General features: G+C 37.4%; 1 protein-coding gene across 1 annotated transcript in view; it reads right to left on the reverse strand.

Annotated features, from left to right (window-relative positions):
* Nucleotides 1-776: 776 nt before the first annotated feature.
* LOC129091326 (formin-like protein 1) overlaps nt 777-24,189 on the reverse strand; it is a 28,954-nt gene continuing 5,541 nt past the window's right edge. Inside the window, exons 2-26 of the mRNA XM_054598904.1 lie at nt 19,892-19,975; nt 19,228-19,311; nt 18,487-18,560; nt 17,644-17,727; nt 17,375-17,518; nt 15,257-15,344; nt 14,151-14,227; nt 13,957-14,050; nt 10,572-10,646; nt 10,184-10,294; nt 9,911-10,060; nt 9,729-9,830; nt 8,843-9,086; nt 7,811-8,122; nt 6,988-7,112; nt 5,974-6,176; nt 5,650-5,884; nt 4,997-5,065; nt 4,587-4,667; nt 4,305-4,434; nt 3,320-3,483; nt 3,085-3,186; nt 2,504-2,596; nt 2,105-2,219; nt 777-901 (exon numbers count right to left, since the gene is read on the reverse strand). Of these exons, the coding sequence (XP_054454879.1) occupies nt 801-901; nt 2,105-2,219; nt 2,504-2,596; nt 3,085-3,186; nt 3,320-3,483; nt 4,305-4,434; nt 4,587-4,667; nt 4,997-5,065; nt 5,650-5,884; nt 5,974-6,176; nt 6,988-7,112; nt 7,811-8,122; nt 8,843-9,086; nt 9,729-9,830; nt 9,911-10,060; nt 10,184-10,294; nt 10,572-10,646; nt 13,957-14,050; nt 14,151-14,227; nt 15,257-15,344; nt 17,375-17,518; nt 17,644-17,727; nt 18,487-18,560; nt 19,228-19,311; nt 19,892-19,975 (3,141 nt within the window). The 3' untranslated portion in view covers nt 777-800. The remainder of the gene's footprint in view (nt 902-2,104; nt 2,220-2,503; nt 2,597-3,084; nt 3,187-3,319; nt 3,484-4,304; nt 4,435-4,586; nt 4,668-4,996; nt 5,066-5,649; nt 5,885-5,973; nt 6,177-6,987; nt 7,113-7,810; nt 8,123-8,842; nt 9,087-9,728; nt 9,831-9,910; nt 10,061-10,183; nt 10,295-10,571; nt 10,647-13,956; nt 14,051-14,150; nt 14,228-15,256; nt 15,345-17,374; nt 17,519-17,643; nt 17,728-18,486; nt 18,561-19,227; nt 19,312-19,891; nt 19,976-24,189) is intronic.

Genomic DNA, 24,189 nt, shown 5'->3' on the forward strand with positions numbered 1-24,189 from the left:
GTCAAAAAAAGTCAATAAAAATCATTGTATAACATGAAGGAAAAAATCATTATATAGTTTGTCGAGAAAATGTATTAAAAAGTATTTGCATGTCAAACAAAGGGATGGTATAGCATTAAAAAAAGCATAATACAGTCATATTATACTATGTCAGACTATACAGTAAAAAGACACCAAATCAATAACAGTACAAAATGCTTTATTTGTTGAAAATGCAGAAGCAAACTTACTCATTCTTACACTTCAGTATTAAAATAATTTAATTATATTACAAATCTTCAGCCTAAATCTTTGAGAAAGATGGACGGTGGTAGTTAAGGATTTTTTATTTAAAATAAAACCAATTAAAAAATCATGTCTGGAGCATTTTTTTATGAAAACTATCAAAATGATTTATGAGTTGTCCGTCTATCAAACTTTCTTTTTAATGCGTTTTGAAGATGCACTTTCTAGCGGAGCAGCATTAATGACGCCCTCTTGTTACAGATCAGCTGAATTTCTTCCATTTAATTGTCTTAACGAGCTCTGATGACATCCAGTATTGTTAGCATCGAGTACAGCTGATAAACACCCTCTGTAACAGTTGATTATTCAAATCACACAACGTTTTCTACAATCATCCAAGTTTTTTTTATTTCATTCAAAGAGACATCTCGCTGTAAAACAAAGTCTTTGTGCGTGAGGGAGCAGTTTGACCTTTGACATGCATTTCAAACATGCACAACAATCAGATGGTCGTCAAACACCTGATCTTTTTGTGCTTTAATGGCTGAAGCTTTCAGTTCGGTCTGCGTTGTTTTTCAGAGCGAGATGTCTGAGGACACGTGGAGCTGTTGTCCTGGTTTCCACTTGGCGCTGCGTCGGCCGCCGTCCGTCCGTCTGTATGGCTGATTCCTTAAATCTGAGGAGGAGGACGAAAAACAAAACACACTCAGGAAAAAACATTTATGTTGTCATATTAAGCTCTAGTCTTGATAATAATATTCAGATCCTTTAGATAAAAGTATTAGAAGCTTGCTGTAAAAATATGTAAAAGTAATTCGAAATTTTACTTAAGTAAAAGTATGTAATTGGCAAAATATACTTAAATTAGTTCAGGTAAAAGTATTGACTACTTCTCAAACGTACAAATTGTCAAATGAAATTCAGGGCTGATGATTTTAAGAATGAAATTGTAACCATTATAAGAAAAAATGTCATAATATTACAAAAATAAGTCAAATTATTATCATGATACGAATTTTTTTAATTAGTTTAAGGTGCAGTGAGAGAGAAACAGCAGATATTTCAGCAGAGTGGAAGAGAAACACAGAACCGCAGAGCAGAGAGGGAATTAAAGAAGTCACCTCGTCGCTGAAGACGGAGTCGCAGAAGAGACGAGAGGAGCGTTTGGCAGAACGAGCCGTGAAGGGCACAGACTTAAGAGCTGGAGACACCAGAGAAACAACAGGGGGGAGAGGGAGAGAGAGAGCGAGAGAGAGAGAGAGAGGGGCAAGGACAAACAAAAGAGAGGTTAGCCTCAAAAGAAAGAAAAGAGTGAAGAAGTAAGTTACTAAAATGGTAAGCAGGAGGACATTTTTATTAAAGCAGAGGGTTCAGAATTTTTGATTTAAAACGAGTAATTCTCTGTGAAGTCAAAGCTTCATGTCTTAAAGCTGCATTCTCTCTAATGTCCATCAGGGGGCGACTCCTCTGGTTGTATAGAAGTCTATGAGAAAATGACTCTACTTCTCTCTTGATTTATTCCCTCAGTAAACATTGTAAACATGAGTTTATGGTCTCAATCTCTAGTTTCAAGTCTTCTTCAATACAGCATGATGTTCATTTAGTAAATTATGGTCCATTTAGAGTCAAATAGACCATAAAGCAGAGTATGCTTTAGGGCGGGGCTACACTGTGATTGACAGGTCTCTACCAGAGACGCATACGGAGTCTCTACGTCACTCCTCCTCAGTCAAAATATTATAACTTCCGTTCATTGGTTGCAAAAAAACAACAACATGTCAACAGCGGTTATCCAAGTCAGTGTTGAACTAGTGAACTAGTGAACTAGTGATCAGACAGTCGAGGACAGTTAAGCCGAGCAGACATTGTTTTTTTGTACCTGTGATGATGTCCTCGATGGCTCCGTCCTTCCCCTCCCTCACCAGAGGAGACACCTGCCTCCTCTTCAGCTCTGCTATCAGATCCATCTGTGGCAGTTTGGACGTCACACACACCTGAAACAAACAAACGTGTCTGAATACGACTTTCCTCCTGTGGCTGTATCACCCACACTGTTTGTTGTTACCTTCACTTTCTGTTTTTATCTTTAAGATCATAAATGATAAATGATGATGTTTGTTTTCAGCCTGTCTGATCGTCTCATTTGTCTTCAAGTAAGTAACTTGGTGAGCACAATAGAACCAAACTGCTGCACTTTGCATTAATTGTACAAGTACATTATTTAATTATGTTAATTAAATAACACAGAGATAACATGAAACTAAATAAAAGATGCTACCTTTCTTCCTGTGACTTCAGGTTTAGGTGGAGTTGATGGAGCTTCACAGTTCTGGACTTGTCTCTTCCTCTGCTCGTTCTCCTGCTCAGCTTGCTGTCAGAGAAAAAAAGTATTTTAATAAACTTATCTGCATCTGAAGGTCAAATGATAAGAGATAAGATAAGATAAGATAATCCTTTATTAGTCCCGCAGCGGGGAAATTTGCAGGCTTACAACAGCGTAGAGTAAAGTGCACACAAGAGACATAGTAAAAGAAAGACAAGATAAAAATAAAAAATGAAAATAAAAAAAACAAGTATTATAAATAAGCAATAAAAAACAGTAGAAAATCAACAATAACTGAAATATTATATTTACAGACAGAAAAAACTATTTTAACTATTATTGCACAGTGTAATGTATTGCACAGGTTTTTATTGTCATGTTTTTATTGTCATGTGTCATGTGGTCTGCTGGGAGCAGAGTTGGCGTGACTTTAGCTCACTGATTGGGCCGTAAGTTTACAGTAATGGCTGTTTCCATTAGGAGCAGCTTAGTGACTTCATTCATGCCAGGAATCAATAAGAGGAACGTTATCTGACCTTGTACGCTTTGATGAACCGGACAAAAACAGGGAAGAACACGGAGGGCGGCGTCGTTTTAGAGTTCTCTCCAAAGTACTCGACTGCAGAGTCATAAACATCCTGGAAGACAAAAGTATTCAGCTTCAATTCAGCTCAAATAACATTACTATGAATAATATATATATATATAATATATATATATATAATACAGTAATGTGTGGTTAAGGTTTATTTTAGGGTAATCAAACGTTACCTGGGCAGTTTTTCCGTCCGCTATAAGCGAGTTGAGCAGCTCGGTGTTGCTGCTGAGGAACTTCTGCAGCACAGGATTGTCTTTCTCTACGGAGAACTCCCTCCTGGTCACCTCCATGCCTCGCTCCAGAGCTCGCACATCCTGCAGGATGCTGTCCAGAGAAACTACGGGAGACGAGAGGTTGAGGTTCTTAAGTCAGTTATTGAATCTGAGGTAAGGGTCACACTGAGGTTTCGGGGTGAAAGCATTGATAACCTGCACAAAGGAGGAAATATGAATAAAGCGATGTCTCTACTGTCATAACTCCTCATTAACGCAGAACATTCATATCTGCACAAGTGATAATTCATTTTCAACTATAGATCTGTTCAGTTTGATGGGAAATAATTGTAATATTTAAGGCACAATGAGAAGGATTTCCACATGTTTCATCTCACTAGGCTGGCTCCTACACTGCCTGTTTAAAAAATATATTTGTATTTTATTGTTTGTTGCTCTGCTTTTATGGTTTATTTGTTTTGTTTGTTGTTTTTATGGACTTATGTTATTGCTCATTTATTTTACTGTGTTGTTTTTATGTCTTTGCTTAGTATGATTTAACAACACTTTGGTTAACTGTTTTTAAATGTGCTCTATAAATCATTTGGATTGGTTTGGCTCTAAAGGAAAGAAATATATCTGTTGTATTTTCTTGTAAAAGCATCAAACTGCAGATGATCAAATCAAAAATGAAAACATTTAACAAAAATTCTATAAATAACGTCACCACCTTGATATTATGTTGTTTTGTACTTAAAATAACGGCTAATGGTATTGAAGAATGTACACACTATGATTAAAACCATATTTTTCTTTTTGGTATTTTGGATTCTTAAAGAACTACATGAAGAAAGAGTGAGGCTGAGCTTTGCATGACGCTTAAATCTACTGCTGGAGCCTCAACATAAATTTAATATATACAAAAAATAAAGATGGATGAGCTCACCCAGCGCCGCCTTGTCCAGGAAGTGCAGCTCTGTGAAGAAGGACTGAACGTCGGGGTATTTCTCCTGGATGATGCTGACGATGAAATGCAGCAGCGTCTGCTTTCGGTCTGTAGATTTGGTGTCTAACAGCTTTGGATAATACATATATATATATATATATATATATATATATATATATATATATATATATATATATATATATATATATTGAGATTTGTTCAGAGGATGTTTGGATTTAAATTGATGAAATATTGTGAGTTTTATGACTTTTTTTTACTCACCAGATCTAAACTCTGCAGACGGAAGCCGTACGCTGCTCCTCGCTTGCTGCTGTTCATGTAGTTTCCAAAAGCCAAGATGATCTTTACGTCACAAAACAGAAACTGTGTTAGTCAGAAAGCCAAAATGACAAGTAACAACAAGTAGAACCGTCTGCATCATGCAAATAGAAGAGCACAACATTGACTTAAGATAAAAGACACAAAAACACTGTTGAACATTTGGAAAAGAACCAAACTTCTTACATTAAATATTTAACTTTAAATTAAGAACTACAAATAAAAGCGTTCTATTATTTTCTTACTATTCAACCAGAGAAAGTCGCTAGGAATAATGTGACATCAGAGTCAAACCAAAGAGCAGTCAGAGAAGTAAAGACATAATAAAAATAAAAAAACTGTTCTGCTCTCACCTCGAGGATTTTCTTCAGCTTGCTGGAGGATTTGATCGACATCGAGGCGGCGATGATGGCGTTCAGTTGCTGCCAGAAAGAGATGAAGTTGTTGAGATTATTATTGGTTTCTCAGCCAAATATATATATATATAAACATAGAAAGCATTTTTTTTACATTAGCAGATTAGGGTTTAATTTACATTTAGTCTTTGTAAATCAGAGCCACATTTATCCACATTTTAGCTTTTGCAGTATTTTTTTTAGAGCTGTTTTTTAAGTGTTTTTTGATTGTTTTTATTTTTCTTGCTGTGTATTCGTGTAATTTTGTTTTGTTTCAATTGTAGACCAATATTGTTTATCGTTTCATATGTAGTTATACTTATTTACAGATCTTTATACTTGGCTTTTTGTTTTTACTTTTTCTTGTTTTATTGATACTGGAAATTGCTGGGAGGACGAATAGGAACACTTTGTGGAACTTATGAGGATCCAAATAAAGAATAAATAAATAAGCAATTGGTCCTTTAATGTCTGAAACTTATGTTCTCAATAAAAAGTAAAATACGTAATAATTTCCCTTGAAAACAATCTTTTCTCGCGGGACTATTTCCTGGTGGAGGGACACATTTCTTATGGAGCTGACTCTGAAATACGACCTCTGGTGAACCCACCGGCTGAATCAGCTGGACGCTCTCGGGGAAGTTTCCCATGAAGGTGAGGGTGCTGATGCGCTGGGGGAGCCGCGGGATCTTGCTGAAGCGCACCATGAAGCGGTCCTCCTCGCTGAGCTCGTCCAGGGGCCTGCCGTCACACTCGTAGCCGTGGATGAGCTTGGTCTCGTACTCCGTTGGGATGAAGCGCTCCAGCAGCTCCAGGAAGTCCAGGCTCAGAGCCCTCTGGTTGTACCTGTGGGATCGGCAGAGACGTCACTCATTGGTGTGGGGTAATAAAACCAGTACGACACTGGTTAAAGGTCACATGATCTGGGTACGTACGTCTCAATCGCACAGCAGATATCGGATGCAGCCACTCCTTCCTTGCGGAGGGTGATGGCGAGGTTCTTGGCCCTGTTGGGCTCCATCAGAGACACTTTACTGGGAGTCTTGTGGGCCAGTTTAATCTTGATGGTCCCCAGTTCTACAGGGGCCGACTGTGCCTTGGTCTTGAACTGCTCCTCAAAAGTCGCCATGTTGAGCTCCTAAATGAGATGAAGGCGAGGAAAGACAAAGACATATGAAGAGATGGGATTAAAAGTGATGGATGTAGTTAATTCTTTTGGGAATAATAGAAATATTTCACATTAGACATAGTTGGTTTGTTAAAGAAGGAAGAGCACAGGTGTAACGTTCACACCTGGTGGACCAGAGCCTTTGTTTTCAGCTACAAACGAGGGGTGCATTGCAGATAAGAAAAAAATCATTTTGGAGCCGGAGAGAGAGGGGGGGTAATATTTACAGAAAAAAACTTGAATATTCTCTCAGATAAAAGTTATACATTTGCAAGAAAATACTAGGAAACACACATTAATCACTTTGTAGGGTTGGATGAGATTTATCAAAAAATAAATACTTTTGATTTTGGCCCAGAATCACTTTGTTATAATCAGCATCCAGACTTTGAAGAGGAGATGCTGTAAATTCGTCTGATTCAGATGAAAACGACTCACTGATTAGAGTCCTTTTATCGTTCATTTGCAAATTGGGTTTTTCTTGTATTCTCGCCACTTTAATCTCGGAAATTGTTTTTTTTCTCTGAATATTTAGCCCCTCCCTGGCTTTTTAATGTATTCTCTTTTTTTACCTACAATGGCCCTCATCGACCATCGTAGAGGGGAGAATTTTGTAGATGTTCAGTAGTCTTTGGGGTAATCAAAAAAAACAAAATATGGAATATATAAATAAATTTACTGTGAGAAACAAAATGGATATACAGTTTAGTATAGAGGAAACAGTATGTAGAGGAAAGTGGGACACAGACAGACAGACAGTGGAATCATGAAGACGTCTGACCTCTAAGACGTTCTCGTCGTCCAGCTCGTTGAAGACGGTTCCTGCCACCTGGTTGGATTTGAGCGCCTGCCAGTTCAACAACGGCATGCGGTATTTGGTTTGAATGGTCTTCTTCTTTTTACAACCTAGAGGAGACAATAAAAAAAATATTCAATCTCATATATTCTACAAAAAATGATGTTTATTTTCCTCACTTTTCTCTGATCACTGCTTTAATTTTTTTGGTGGTTTTATTTTATTATTACGTTGTTTTACTGTGTTGTTTTTATTTCTTTGACATACAGTACCAGTCAAACGTTTGGACACACCTTCTCATTCAATGGTTTTTCTTTATTTTTTTATTTTTTTCTACATTGTAGATTAATATTGAAGACATCCAAACTATGAAGGAACACATATGGAATTATGTGGTAAACAAACAAATGCTCAACAAACCAGAATATGTTTTATATTTTAGATTCTTCAAAGTAGTTGAATGAGAAGGTGTGTCCAAACTTTTGACTGGTACTGTATTTAATTGTGCAGCACTTTGATGTTTATAAGTGTGCTCTATAAATACATCTGCATTAGATTGGTTGCTTTTTTCAATTGATATACTTTTATCACTTAGGCCATCTAAAAAGTATATTAATTAAATACCGTATTGAAAGATCTCAACATTAAACGTCTGCTGTAAAACTTTCAATTTTTAGAAAATAAATACATAAAAAAAAGGACAAAACAATATTTTTTAAAAACATTAATAATGTGACAGTTTCAGATAAAATAAAATTATACATTCTCGATCTTCTGTGGAACCCCTCTTCTCTGATTGTGGACTCACCTGAGCCTCCATCAGTCACAAATCCTGATAGATGGGTCGTACCATCTCCAGGAGGCAGCAGGGGTGGTGGAGCAACTGGTGGTGGAGGAGGAGCAGGAGGAGGAGTTCCAGTTGAGCCTGGAGGTGGAGGAGGCGGAGGAGGAGGAGGAGGAGGAGGAGGAGGAGGAGTTGAGCCAGGAGGTGGAGGAGGTGGTGGTGGAGGAGGAGCTTGCATCACCGCCGACTGCAGAGGATCTTCAGAGGGAGAAGGCTGAGGGTCCGAGGAGGGGGGAGGGGCCTCCTGGTTTTTACCTGAATCTGCTTCATCTTTAGCTGTCGAGGAACAACGAGACCGTTTTATTCACCTCTTATATCTGTACATTTATAAAGTGGAGTCATTACACCTCAAGATAATAGTTAACTCGAAATAACTTCCTAATTATTTCCTTGAAAAGTTCCCTGGAAAGTACGACGTAATTTAGTGCTGATTATGAGAAAAACAGAGACAAAGTCCTGAAAGATTTTTGATAAACTTTGTTCTTCATATATGTTGAATTGTCAGCTTTCATGAAAAGAACATTTTTACATATTCAGTGCTATGAAACGTTAGGAGAGCAGATCAATTGTAGATCAGGAGTTCTAAACTAACGGCCCAGGGGCCAGAATAAGACCCACAAAATATTTCGATTTATTGTTGAATCTGGCCAGCAAATCATTACATTTTTTTTTCTTTTTCTGAAGTTGCAAGGCTGCAAAATCAGAGCCTAAGAATATTTTTATTGATATTTAAAATTCAGCTTTTAACCGTGCTTCAAAACTGTCTCTCTCTAAACTTAAAATAAAGCTTCTCAAGCACTGAAATAATAATTATTTTTTCATGGATTTTAAAGAGACTGCTTCACGTCTCATCTTTACAAAAATTCTTAAAGTGAGTTAAAAAAAAGAGTTAAAACGTTCCTCCTATGAGAGAACAGCTCTCATGTTATCAGAGTTTGATGTTTCTTATTAATAACCATAATTTCAGTCTAGAGGTTTAACGAAATCGACTCTGACCTTCCTGCGTCACGTGCTGGACGACGGGGACCACCTCGACATCCAGGTGTCCGGAGGAGGAGCGCTTCATTCGTACCAGCCCCTGCTCCACCAGAGCCTGAACTTTGACCTCCAGCTCCTTCAGGGCCTCGGTGGATCGATCCCTCTCTCTCTCCCTCTCTCTCTCCCTCTCACGCTCTAGCTCTCTGTCTCGTTCTCTCTGCTGCAGGAGAGTCACCTGGGAGCTGGATTCACGTAGACCCTCCTACGATACACAAGACAAGACGGACACAAACAGGAAACAGTTCTATTTATTAATAACAATATCTATCACTGCTAACTATAACACCCGCGTTATATGTTCTCCTTATGTCTGATGTATCGTGTCGTATAATAAGACTGGTAATAAGAAAATTACAGTTTATTATAACTTGAGTTTTATTGTTGCAGCTCTGGATCAGGCGGAAACCTCTGGTTCTAAAAAGTGAACCCAATGCTGAAGTGTCTTATTCTCTCTAGTGTCCATCAGGAGGCGACTCCTCTGGTTGTATAGAAGTCTATGAGAAAATGACTCTACTTCTCTCTTGATTTATTCCCTCAGTAAACATTGTAAACATGAGTTTATGGTCTCAATCTCTAGTTTCAAGTCTTCTTCAATACAGCATGATGTTCATTTAGTAAATTATGCTCCATTTAGAGTCAAATAGACCATAAAGCAGGGTATGCTTTAGGGCGGGGCTACAATGATTGACAGGTCGACACCAAAGACGTATACGGCGTCTCTACGTCACTCCTCCTCAGACCGAATATGGTCACTTCCTGTTCATCTGTTTTATTGATCAATATTCCGCTGACTGAAGATATCAAAATGAAACCCATAAAATATAAAGAGGATGCTGAACTCTACCTTCAGGAGCTCCACCTCTTTTGTGGTCTGAATGAGCTTCTTCTCCATTTCCGACGCTTTCTCCATCGCTTCCCTCTCGTTCTCCTGAAGCCTGGAGCCCAGCTGTGACACAAAAATCCATGCATTGTCATTTCCTTCATACATACACACTCTGAACATGTATGTGTGTGCAGAGTATCTACCTGTGTGTTGTGCTCCTGCAGCTCCTCCATGTGCTCCAGCAGAGTGTTCTTGGTCTCTGCGTCCTCCAGCAGAGCTCCCACATCAAACAGGTTGTCCAGATAGGCCTGAATCTGAACCAGCAGCCTGTCGCTCTCCGTGTACTTTAACCTCTGTGTTTCCAAATAATAATAACATGTTAAAAAAAAAAGAGTCTTAACTGCATGATGAATAAAATCGTCCTCATTTTAAGGTTTTTGTTTAAAGGGACTAAAAGGGTCAAAGGTCAAACTTGCCTCGAGGTAGTCGTCCAGCCCGTGCTGAGTGAACTCATACTGGAGGTGGACTCTGAAGTTCATGTTCTCCACCGAGTGGACCACAATGTTGATGAACTGCATACAGGCCACCTAGTGGACAAACAGAAGATATTCTATATTTAATTATTTATTTATATGCAGGAGTTGATTTTATACAAGTTGAACAATTACTCTGGAGCAGGTTATGTGTTCACCATTCCGATGTACCTCCGTAAGAAGTGACCCAACGTCTTAGGAGTTTCCCATCATAGTTACCTCTCTAACCCAAATCATGCTTCGTAGTTAAGGCAATAATCTGCTCTCTTTGTACAAAGTATCCCCTCACATGAAAGAGATCACATGACAGAGAGCTTCTCTTCAGCTTTACCATGAAGTCGATGTTGCTGTCTTCATGGCTGAAATACTCCATGAGCTTCTCGAACCGACTTTTCTCTCCACACACCTTAAAAAAAACAGAAAAACAGAATTAGAACAATTAATGTCAGATCACAGCAGGAAGAGTTAAAACTACAGATGATTAATAATAATAATCACTTTTTGTTCTTTCTTTTGATGATTTTGTGATTAATTGTTTATGCATTAAAAAAAATCTGGGTGAAGTCCTTTGAGACAACTTGAGTTATGTCTTCTCCACTTGTACACACATGGGGGCAGTGTGCTCACATTAAGTCAAAGACAATATGACAGCAATGCATCCATCCATCTATCTATCTATCTATCTATCTATCTATCTATCTATCTATCTATCTATCTATCTATCTATCTATCTATCTATCTATCTATCTATCTATCTATCTATCTATCTATCTATCTATCTATCTATCTATCTATCTATCTATCTATCTATCTGTCTGTGTAAATTATCGATATCTCAGCAAACTTGTGAACTATTTAATCAGTAAAGTGTTGTCAGAGGAGGATGATTCAGCTGTTTTTGTTTGGATTCTGTCGCTGTGAGTAAAGTTTTACGTTCAGCTGAGTTCAAGGTCAAACAGAAACGATGGCAACAATAAAACCAGTTCTGCTTTTGCCTCCTGCCAGATAATTGCTACAGTCGAGTGTACTCTTCTTTCTGCATTACATAAAAAAGGATTGTGTTTGAGAACATAATGTGGCTAAATAATAATTGTGTTTTTACTAACAGCTCAGCAGATCTCCTGTCTCTTCCATTAGAAGTTATCTGCCCTCTGTGTTTGCGGCCTTTTCTACTCCGCCTCCCCCTTTTCTGCCCACTCATGTCTGCTAAATAATGCAGCACGCCAACCTGACAGCCTGCACAACCCAAAACAAAGCCCACGTTCTGCTACTGAGGGACACATAAACCAGCTCCTGGCTTTCCGCCCGCCTGCATCTACTCTAGACCGATCTATCGCTGCCTCCATCTTTCCTCTCGCCCACGCACACACACACGTAAGTGTTGCAAAAACAAGCGCCACTAGCAGTGATACTCAAGTCCCCGTTGTGGTAACTGATGCCGCGAAGAACAACCAGGAGAGGTGAGGACTTGTCACCTAGTTTTCTGTAGTAAAGGAGATGATATTCTCTGCACAAAACCACCAGTGAACCATGAACACAGTTTATTCTTACTCAATCATACAAACTCAATCCTGCTGACACAAATACTCATTAGAGCACCAAATGTGGATTCATCCACCACTGAAAATAGTCCCAAACCAAATGCACTATTTACTCCTGTTGTGACCAGGTCTTTTAGGAAGTTAGAGTTTTAAAAATATGATATCATCATGAATATATTTTTGTCACTGACAGGAATTTCATTTTCATATTGTGTTGATTTTGGCGGTCCCTGTGGACTAAAGTGGTAGTGTTTCCGAGCACCAGAGTCCCTTTAGAAAACCTCTCAGCAGGGTCTGACAGTCTGACCCGCTCAGTCCTGGTTCTGGTTCTCCCGTGGCTCTCTTCCCTCCACTGGGTCCAGCAATACGGCCTGGGACTCCAGCACTGAAGACTGATCCATATTGTGTCCATGAACATTTGACATTTGTTGTTACAATAAGCTATCCCACAGGTGAACAGTTAGATATCAAGATAATATGATGTCGAGATGACAAACTAGGAAACTTCCTCAGCAGAGAAAAGGACCAGGTTATATATTTAATTCAGTGCTCCGCCATGAATCGACTAGACCTTACACACACTTGAATTCAAATAACAACGACTGAAGTAAAAGATCAATTAAGCAGCAATCTAATCTAATGAAACTGTTGTCATAAGTGCGTCTGAAATAAAAAAAATTCTTGCAGCTAAAGCTCTGAATCCAGACAGCAGACTTTAAAACATCCTCCTTGTTGCAGGGCAGGTTTCCAAACCCCCTTGACGTTCACTAATAATAGACTCTCCTAGTTCAGGTTTGTTCTCCTTTCCTGCTGCGATCTGTTGGCAACAGTTGCTGCTTTCTCAGACGAGAGCTACCAAGGAGAGGTCAGAGGTCACTCAACAAGTGTTTCACATATTTACGCCTCTTCAGTCGGTTTCGTCTGGCAGCGGGACAACTGGGCCGAGCAGCTGATGGACGGTCGGGGGGTTGTCGGGTCGGGGGGTTCCCCTTTACCAGCTTTTCCATGCATTAAAGGCGGACTGGTATGCGGGTGCTGTACACTAACACCACCTCTATGTTAAGCATCAGACCAGTTTAGAATAATGTGTGATATGTAGGTTGAGTCGTCCCTGCTGATGGTGGTAATATAGGTCATCGTGGAAACAGTGAACTTAAAAGATGATGGGATGAAAACACAACCTGCTCTTATTTACAAACTACTCAAAAACAACAAAATTGTAATTTAAGTGAAATCCAAGATTGTTTAACCAACGAGATCTAATTTCCCCGCTGCGGGACTAATAAAGGATTATCTTATCTTATCTTATCTGTGATCTTATTTATTTTTTAATAATCTTTCTTTATTTCCATAGTACCTAATTTTGACATATATTGACATATATTTGATAACCTGCCTTATTTCGACTTGTTAGCAAACAGCTGCTTGTAATATTTTCACATCAAGCAGTTATGGAGCATGTAGTGAACTTTGGCTAAATATGTTCTTCAACAACCTAATTTTTAAACCAACTAAGACGGGACGATAAGGAGATTCAACTCTTACTGTTAATATAAACTTGCAATACTGTTGATGAAAAAAGATGAAAATGAAATGTAAAAAAAAGATATCTTAACAGAATATGTGTCTAAACGGTGCCTTTTTTACCGCATGTATTTGCAAGACTGGAGTGGAGATACATGCCTGAAAGAAAAGCCCACATTTCTTGTCCGAAGAAGAAACACACCTACTTATAAAAATGAAGAAAGAATTTGATATCAACAGGTTTTGGTTGTTTTCCATGTTAATTGTTTGCATCGCTGCATGTTAACGGGAATTTTTCATGGAATATTCGCTTTCATTCGCCATGTAAACAGCTAAGTAGGAATGTTGGGTTTTTTTCGGAAAAACTGCCATGTTTTGTGCATGTGAACATAGTCAGTGTTCTGACAGATTTTAATTACAAAAATATAAATTATAGCCGCTTAGGTTCTGAAGAACAACAGGGTTATAATTCTCAAAGTGAGATACTATAATAAATATTTTTGGGGTAATTTATATTAAAACATTTGAAACGAGTCCAGACTAAATGCCTCACAGGTCTTGAGTTAAAACTGTTTCTTGTGATTGATGGATCCACAGAATCTCATCTCACAGGTTTTAGATCAGCATGAAGTTAAGTAGAAGTTTAAAGACCTCTTTGAAGTTGTCGAAGGCGGAGAGGATGATGTCATGGCCTCCTCTCACCAAACACACGGCCGCCAGCAGCTCCAGCACCAACGCCTTCGTCCTGAGGAGCACAAATGTACATTTACTCTTGATTATTTAGGTATTCTCTGTATTTATTTATCTATAAGTCTATTAAAGTTGAGACAGTTTGTGCTGTGTACCTCGGGTTTCTGTTGTTGAGGCTGAGCGTGATCTCGTTGACGCAGCTGGGATGCTTCATCACCTGGTTGAACCCAGACTGACCACACACACACACACACGCACGCACACACACACACACACACACACACACACACACACACACACACACACACACACACACACACATACACACACACACATACACACACACACACATGTAAGTCATAATGAGCCTTATCTAAAGGTAAACGTTTGAGATTTAAGCTTAAAGTGAGACACAAGACTCGATGACAATGAAGTGTAAATAGAAAGCTACAAGCCAGTATTCATATTTCAAATAAACTACATCACTTGTTGTTATTTGACTTCTTTTTGACTCCTTTATTATTAGAAAATAATCTACTTTTAGACTGTGATTACTTGTTAAACAGTTTTCAGTGCATTTTGTTTCTAAATAAAAATACCAAACCCCAAAACACCAAATTATAAATGTATTTAGTCAAAATGATGAGATGGTAAGCTGAAATATTTAGATATTAATACATAAAACATTTTTTTTTTTTGGTCAAAATTGTGAGCTGAGGTGAACATTTTTATCTTTTAATTCACTTTTTTAACTTAGTGACTCATTTTTTATTTATTTTGGCTTAGTATCACTTTATTACACTTTCAATCATTTTGTCTCAGTGAGTTGGTAAATTGCTTTGTCATCTTAGGAAATTCAAAATTCTGAATTTGTGTCACAAAATTTAGCTAAAACTAAATTTTATCTCGTAGTGACTTAAAAAGTCAAAGGTTTATAAGTCATATAATATAATGTTATAATGTTATTTAATTTGAACAAATGAAAGACAATTTTTACTCAAAGTCATAATCTTCACTTGGAATTAACTTTCTTTTTAAACTTAACTTTATAGAGTATAACAATATAATTTACTTCTGATTAGGAAAGTCAAAACTGTGACTTAAAAATCAAAATTTGGGCTTTAAAACTTTTTTAATTCCTAACTTTTTCCTGGCAGAAATGGGCTTCCATTTAAATCTTTCAAACATGACTAATACATTAAAGGCCATATGAAAAGCTGAGATTTTCTTATTTTTAAATCAAATAAGTGTTTTTATGTACCTGATAGTTCATGATGGCACGTAAACACATGATGCAGAGATGAACGTCGTCGCTCTGGCTCACAACGCGAGAGCTCCTCTGGGTTTTCCTGTTTTGGAGAGAGTTGAATCTGCAGGTGAGAGACGCTGCGGTTACGGCTTTGTTGTCCCTACGTCTTCACTAAAATATGTCTTTATTAACCAATTAGTAAGGATAACAAACACAGTCAATATAGGAATTATCTTAATCCCACATGACAATAAGGTAAAGTACACTGGAAAGTCAAAATGAGATAAACTTTGTCTAATGAAAGGTTCAAGTGTCGCTCAGAAATCTCTCACATTCCCACTCAAACATGTCATAAATAAACACACATGCATCTGAGCGAGAGGAGACCAGACTATGACAAGAATGCAGCTGCTTCAGATCAGAGAGATTACATGACTAAGAGTGTGTGTGTGTGTGTGTGTGTGTGTGTGTGTGTGTGTGTGTGTGTGTGTGTGTGTGTGTGTGTGTGAGCGTTCACGTGGTACAACTTAATTTGCAGAGCGACATTTTCCACTAAAACCTGCAGAGTTCATTGTGATCGGTTTGAAAACATTGCTGTCAGAAATGTTTAGTTATTTTATGACTGAATCTAAAATAGTTATGAAAAAAAAAGGATGGCTTAGGCAGTTCAGACATCAAACCTGTAAAAAATGTGAAGATACAACAGCAATAAATCAATAAAAGTGTGTCAATATTATCAACATTAAACATAAATCTTACTATTTTTTATTGTTTAAATATAAATTAAATTATTTGATTAAAAGTATATTCTTTATTGGTGTTCATTTTTTATACCTATTCTTTTTTATATTTATAATTTTTCTATTCTGATCTAATTTCTATTATTATTTTTTAGTATCTTGATAAATTGTACTTTTAAATTTTATTATAGTATAATACATATTATAATGTACTTAGTCGACCCTTGAAAATGAAATCTCAATTTGACATAAATATACAGTTTTGAATTATATATTTACAATATTAAGAGTCATTCAATTCAACCTACTGACAAACAAATAATATTATATATGTGAATTTTGTTTTTACCAAATGGCATCCAGCTGGAGAGAACTTTCTCTAGTTAGTTTGAAAGTATTTGTATTTAAGTATGCATGTGTGGGTAATATGATCCGGTACTTTGTTTGTGTGTGTGTGATAGTATTTGGATATCAAATGCAAACAGCGACTCTACAACTGTGTCATCTGTCAGAGTGAGATCAGGACGAGTTTGAAACAAACTGTGTTTGTTTGCACTGAATTGAATCTGTACAGCTGATGAAGGATTTCAGAGTGTGAACATAATTCTGTGTTTTTGTACAACAGTTAACAGACAAGTATACAGTGTGTGTACATGTACGTGATGTGCACTAAACGTATTTACAAAAACACGTTTTTTTTGTTTTACGGTTTACTATCTGGCCAAACATATGTGGACACCTGTAAGACTGTAATATTTTAATGGTCTGGGTCTGTTTTTATTCCAATAAGGGGAAACATTAATGCTATAAAATGATATTTAGACAATAATGAGCTTTCCTCCCATGCATGAAGCCATCTTTATAAAGAAATGTAGCTCCACCCTAAAGCAGACCCTGCTTTATGGTCTGTTTGACTCTAAATGGAGCATAATTTACTAAATGAACATCATGCTGTATTGAAGAAGACTTGAAACTAGAGATTGAGACCATAAACTCATGTTTACAATGTTTACTGAGGGAATAAATCAAGAGAGAAGTAGAGTCATTTTCTCATAGACTTCTATACAACCAGAGGAGTCGCCCCCTGATGGACACTAGAGAGAATGCAGCTTTAAGACATGAAGCATTGACTTCACTTTTGAGACCGGGAGTATTGCCACTTCCCCAATAATCATTTTTACAAAATAGAGCTTGAAAGCATTCATACCACTTCCCCTGATTGCATATTTATACTGAATATCGGCCGATTTATAATCTGAAGTAAAACTTTATTTCATCAGTGATGAAGGTCCGTTACACCACCACTGTACAGGTTGTCATTCCCAGCTGTGACATCACCTCCAGCTTCACCTGAGTCCATTAAACGTGTCTCAGTCCACTCTGTACGTACCTCACTGTGAAGCCCTTGCTGGCCTTGGAGGCGCTGTGAGTGGGTGAGTTGCTGGCACTTCTGCTCAGATCCTCCACCGACTTCTCCACAGTTTTGCTTTTGTCTGCGGGCAGCGAGCCGTTATCCAAAGTATCCACTTCATACCTGTGAGTCACATGATCAGAGTTCAAACACTCATGAGGTGGTAGTTGCAGTGTGTGAGGGGAGATAAGAGACGGACATGGTTAAGACTCATCCAACAGATAATGGTGTTTCCAGCTGATACCTACGTGACGGCACTGTGGGCGAAGGACAGATAATCCACGAGGACGTCTAAACCGTGGTTCTCCTCGTTGAGGAACTCCTGAGCCCAGCTGCAAAGACAACATATATTTCAACTAAGTCACATTTCAAGATGAGATATGGATTGACAAACATTAATTATTGAGAGCTTGATATCTTTAGAAAATGTCCTCACATTTAATTCATGATGAAATATTTTCTCGATGTGTGTTTATACATTAATAATCTTCACCGCTTCTTTTTTCACATATTTATTTGTTTTTATTGGATTGTTGTCCACTGATTGGTTAGTATTTGTGCTTATTTTGTTTACTTCTTTTTGTAGTTTATTTTTTCTAGTATTTTTCTAAATTACGTTAGTTTTTTTCCCTTTCTGTTATTGTTTATTTTCCTCTTTATTTTGAGAGGTCTGCTGTAAAAGCCTGAAGTTTATTGACCTCTTCTGACACATTTCTTTCTTTTTTCATTATCTTATAAAGTCTTATGTGTGTGCAAATAATAAATCACATTTTAAGCAAAAACATTTAATGTATATTTTCAAATATCTAATTGTGTTTTAAGTTTGTTCAGTTAAAAAGTTTCAAGACATACTGTCACAGTTTTTATTTAATGTGTAAAAAAAAAGATTTGAGGAAAAACTTATGTATCCATGAAGCTTTTTAAAGGGTTTTAAATTAATTTCTTGCTGTCATTTATTTAAATCACACAAATACAGAAAACATTATAATTAAAATCTTCAGAGGCTCAAATAGTTTTTAATCGTTTTGTCAGAACTTTTTCATTGTGTGATATAATCAAACAAAGCCTCTGAGGATTGGAGGGAGACTCACCCGATGTAATTGGTCCTCAGGGAAATCTCCAACTCTCTGAGGATCTGAGTGGATTCCTGGACGCGTCTCTTAAACTGACAGAAGGGAAGTTGTAAAGTCAGTAAACGCCTCATTATTCAGAAAATGTTAAAGATGTCGGGAAGTTCTGTTCATTGATGTGTAGCATGAATTTAAGAAGCAATCACCTTGAAAAGAAAACAACTTCCTGCCAGTGAAATAAGCAATAAACACTGTTTATCTTAAAGAATAATGACACAGAAGTCCACAATGGTCATTTAATATCACAATAAATCCCACTCATGAAAACGTTCTGATCTCCTGATTACAATCATATCAAATCAAAAATTGATTTAATTAAATTTAAAAGTTGCAAACCATCTCACAGACTCAGTGTCTGAACAGGACAATTGAAACTTGATCTCTTTCAATTATTCGTGTAAATGGTCAATTTTGAATATCAGATCTGAGAAACACTTTTGTGAAAAGTCAAAATGTGTTAAAAATGCTATTGACTATCATTTTCATTTAAGTTAATGTTCTGCAAAAGCATCAACTAATAATGAGATTATAAAGAATAAGAATAAGATGCAATTCATAAGAAATATGGTGTGTTTGTGAGTCATTCTCTGCCACAAAGAGAATTTAAAGAATTTAATCAACTACATTTTTGCAGATGAATGTTGATTAAAGACTCATTTTTCACGCTTAACAGAAACTGAACTTGGAGCTGTTGTGTCGTACCTTTCTGCTGACTCCTCCGTGATCCAGGTGACTCTTCAGCTTCTCCAAATATGCAGAGGGTGGATTTTTCACTTGAAATCGCTCCTGAAGATGCAGAGGAACACACACACACACACACACACACACACACACACACACACACACACACACACACACACACACACACACACACACACACAGATAGATCTATAATTATATCTGATTGCGGTGCTGCAGTGAGGGGGACCAGAGGGCAGTTTGATTACAGAGCGTCTCTTATGCAAATGAGTTTGATCTCAATAAGCCTCCAGGAATGATTCTACTGAGGTGCAGCGGTTTTACATTCACACACAATCCAACTGTTACAGTTTGTGCAATTAAAATGATTATTTTCTATTTAATTTGAGCTGTATGAGCCACCGTATGATACGTGACCGGTGTCCTCTGTCACTCTCCCATCATGTTGTTATGGACCTCGCTGTGGTTACTACGGTGACGTACAATATTAATGAGCTTCCTCCTGTGTGCGTGTGTTTGTGAAGATCGAGCTGGTTGCTGATGTTTGGTAATCACATTACGTCACTATAATGTATTGATTGCCCTACACTGCTAATGTCCACTGCACATAAAACGAGCCATTGATTGTCCTGTTGATGATGATGACGGAGTGAACAGTGAATCCCACCTGGTCACAGATCAGGTCCCACTTCTTCTCGCTGTCGTACTGACTGAGGATCTTCACTTTGTCTGGAGGAAGATTCATCGTGTTCTGGAAACAGAGAGACAGAGGGGGAAAAGAAAGATGCAGAATCTGTCAAATTGAAAATGTGAATCTGCTAAATCACAGAAAATAATTACAATATCTGGTCATTATTTCTCCTTTGATTACTCAAGACTTTTTTAAAAGGAAGCTGGTTTAAAGTTCGGCTGAAATAGTCAATAGGTGAAAACAAAATCCATCTAAAAGTGATTTTCAAATGTGTTGTAATATTTTCTTTTTCTCTCATTAACAAAAAACAAACGCTATTCCAGCCTACAAGTCCGAATGGCAATAAGATACGATAAGTGTAAAGGAAAATAGTCACACATTAGTAGCCACGATGCAAAAAGGATTTAATAATTTACAAACGTTTCACTACCATAAAGACACTGTCATGTCAAAATGTCGCTAAATCATTAAATCTTTCAAACATCCTGGCTACAATTATGCAACTTTTATATATATATATATATATATATATACAATTATGCATAAAGACACTGTCTATATATATATATATATATATATATATATATGAGAATAGAATTCAAATAAGAACGAAGGTATAATAGAACATAATCAAATTTCTTTCTTATCACTTACCTGAACTAATCTTTACTCTGTTTGTTATTAGAGGCAGGATTAGTTTTGTGAAATTATTCCCACGTGTAAAATCAGTTGTCATGGAGACAATATGCAACAAACAGAGGGGCCTCCTCGGGGCCCCTGGACACCTCCTCCATTAACTCATGACTCCAGTGGGAATCCTTGTTACCGTCTAATTTGAGTCACTCGTTTGGTGCCGAGTCATGACTCATAACTCATAGAGTCACGAGTCGTTGGTCCATATTGGTTCACTCTGCATCCTGTTTTCAAAACACAATGACTGATGTGTTGCTACTGAAGCAACTCGCTGTCACTCATCACCTCTTCACAAACAGAGATATCAGATTAGTTTCAGTATGACTGAGAGCACACAGAAGAATTCACAAATGTAGTTTTTATTTTATATATAAATGACTCTCCAAAAAAAAAGATTTTCTAATGCACACAAAAATAGTTTAATACTATCGTTGGGGGTTAGCTCATGTAACTGGTTTGAAAATAGAGACATATGATTGGCTACTAATAATTCCTTGTTGAAAAAAATGCATTTGTGAATCAATAAAACCAAATACACAAATGCAGTGAAGTTCACACCTGACAAGCAGTTTGTAAATGCAGGTTCAACAATGTTCATCTAAATGTAACAACACTGATGAACATCTTTTAAAATGTAAAATTTAAATTAACACATTTTTTATTAATATATTTGTGGATTTGTGGATTTCTATGTGAATATAATTTTTTCACTTTACATTTATACATGATGATTTTTTGTGCATTGAAAAATACTTTTGTGGAAAAGTCATTTGTGTATAGTTCACAAAACACATTTGTGAATCCTTCTGTGTGCATTTATTAATTCTGACCCCATAGAAATAACACATTACTAGATTAAGAATAATAAACTGCAACTTTAGAAATGTTGCTTTGTGTGCAACATTGTCTCGAAACAGAAAGTCAGAATTCCTTTTAAAAAACTAAAGCTGATGCTGCACTTTGATCAAATGAAAAAATACCTGAAGTTCTACACAAAGTCCCGATGATAGACTCCCACCAAACACACACACACACACACACACACACACACACACACACACACACACACACACACACACACACACACACACACACACACACACACACACACACACACACACACACATCTACACACCCGTCGTGTGGTGTCCCATTTAACAAACAGACACATCAGCTGAACTAATTATAACCCACACATGAGAAACTGGGCTAGTCGACAGGAGACACCCACACGCACTCAGCTAACTCCTCACTTTGTTTAAAAGCTACATATCTCAACCTGTTCCTCTTCTTTCTCCGCCCTCACGCCTCCTGAAGACAAGAGACTCCTTCATGAGATCAGAGACGGCGAGGAGTCATCAACACTGACTCTGAGGAATGTCCAGCAGCCGTTACTTTGTGCTGATTATAATTTACTTTACCTCCAGGACTCAGCTGAACCACATAAACAGCCTCTAAACCTGACTTTTGTTCTTTTATAACATAAAGTAAATCATTACAGAGTTTTGGGGGGTATAGAGACTCTCATTTTATTCTGTCTAAATACTGAAACACATTGAAATCTACTGAGTCAACATTAGCGTGCCAAGCTAAAAAATAGGGCCACAGTAAATTCCACATAGTGCAGTAAATCAATGTTGTGTGGCTGGATGTGAACGTATAAATCAGGCCTGATGATCAATACGAGCTGGTTATATTTGACCTGCTGGATCACAGAAAAAAACTCTGATTTAAAGTATTTCTACATGACATTAAATAATCATGACTACAAAAGAGGGACTTTTGAAAAAATATCTTAAGGTTTTATTTATGAAGAAAAACTGCAATGTGCTTAATCAGGACTGTGTGGATTTGGTTTGATCAGATTTGATTGACAGTGACCAAAAAAAGATTTGAACTACTACTAGAATATTTACACATTTGTCCAACATTATCAAAAGGACAGTTTTGCTATGTGTGAATATTCCAGCTGGTATTTTGTTGGTTAGAAGAATAGAAGTCTAAAGGTTATGTTCACAATACGAGTGACAAAAGCAACAAAACGTCCAAGATTAGTCTGCTAAATTGTCAAAACATCAGTCGAAAAATGGTATTCGGAACAGCTGCATTCTCTCTACTGTCCATCAGGGGGCGACTCCTCTGGTTGTATAGAAGTCTATGAGAAAATGACTCTACTTCTCTCTTGATTTATTCCCTCAGTAAACATTGTAAACATGAGTTTATGGTCTCAATCTCTAGTTTCAAGTCTTCTTCAATACAGCATGATGTTCATTTAGTAAATGATGGTCCATTTAGAGTCAAATAGACCATGAAGCAGGGTATGATTTAGGGCGGGGCTACAATGATTGACGGGTCGACACCAAAGACGTATACGGCGTCTGTACGTCACTCCTCCTCAGTCCAAATATGGTCACTTCCTGTTCACTGGTTTCAGAAAACAAGGATGGCGTCAGCCAAAACGCAAAAAATCAGTGCTTCACAACATCTGTCCACAAACCAATGCGTGACGTCACTACGACTACGTCCACTTCTTATATACAGTCTCTGGTACAAACTGGAATTTGATATTGACCACATTTTTAAAAATATTGCAAAAAGCCAAACAATTTTTTTTTTATCTGAAAGCAATAAATCTGAATTGAGCACTAAGGCTTGCATTGTGATCAGCCCTTTACCATTAATTTCAAAACTCAGTACATGTTGTTAAATGAGAACATAACTTCATGTGTTGCACTGAATGTTTTTAACAGGAACATTTAAAAGCACAGGGCCAAGAAGAGAGAACGTCAGCATCTCCTCAGATAATCTCATCAGTCACTGGTGTTTTGTTGAGAAATATGTATAAACTCTACTTTAGCGTCTTCAGAAATGTAAAATACAACCTATCAAATTCATATTTTCATGAGTTTAAACTTCGTCTCCAGCTCGCTGACGGCCGTGTGATCAAGACATGATAAGTGTTAAAGCAAGTTGTCACACTCAAATTAACACTCTCGCCATGACAACCTGCACAATAACTGCCTCAGTGTGTTCAAGGCATTCAAATCCCTCTAACTGATCTTCAACATGCTGATTTAAGTGGCATTAAAAAGTAAAATCATGTTTTTTACACCCACACGACGTTAAAACAACGTTGGGAATGAATTTAAAAACACGAGTCTGAAACTGTTAGCAGTGAGACGATGTGTTGCATCCAGCAGACAGAAGAAGTGGGACATTGCACAGTGATGCTTTCCTGCATTTCTAAATGTGCTGACGATCCCAAAAGGACGGATCAATGGAAACGTCATGTGAACGGGAACGAGCTGCGTTTGCAGCAGTGGATGAATAATTACTGCTAAACTCTGTGTCCTCCTCTCTCTCCCTGTTCATCCCATCTCAAACAGCACAACGCTGTGTCTGTTTCTCATGTAATCTAATTAAACTGCATCACATTAAAACACATTTATGGATCAATACATGAATTTGTCAGGAAATACCTCGGAGTGCTTAGGATTTGCTGCTACCGCTAATTGCACTGTAATGAAAATATATAAAATACCAAAATCTTTAGGGATACAGAACGAGCAACACAAGCTTTA

The sequence above is a fragment of the Anoplopoma fimbria genome, chromosome 5 (genome assembly GCF_027596085.1).
Source record: "Anoplopoma fimbria isolate UVic2021 breed Golden Eagle Sablefish chromosome 5, Afim_UVic_2022, whole genome shotgun sequence".
In the NCBI taxonomy this organism is placed as follows: Eukaryota; Metazoa; Chordata; class Actinopteri; order Perciformes; family Anoplopomatidae; genus Anoplopoma; species Anoplopoma fimbria.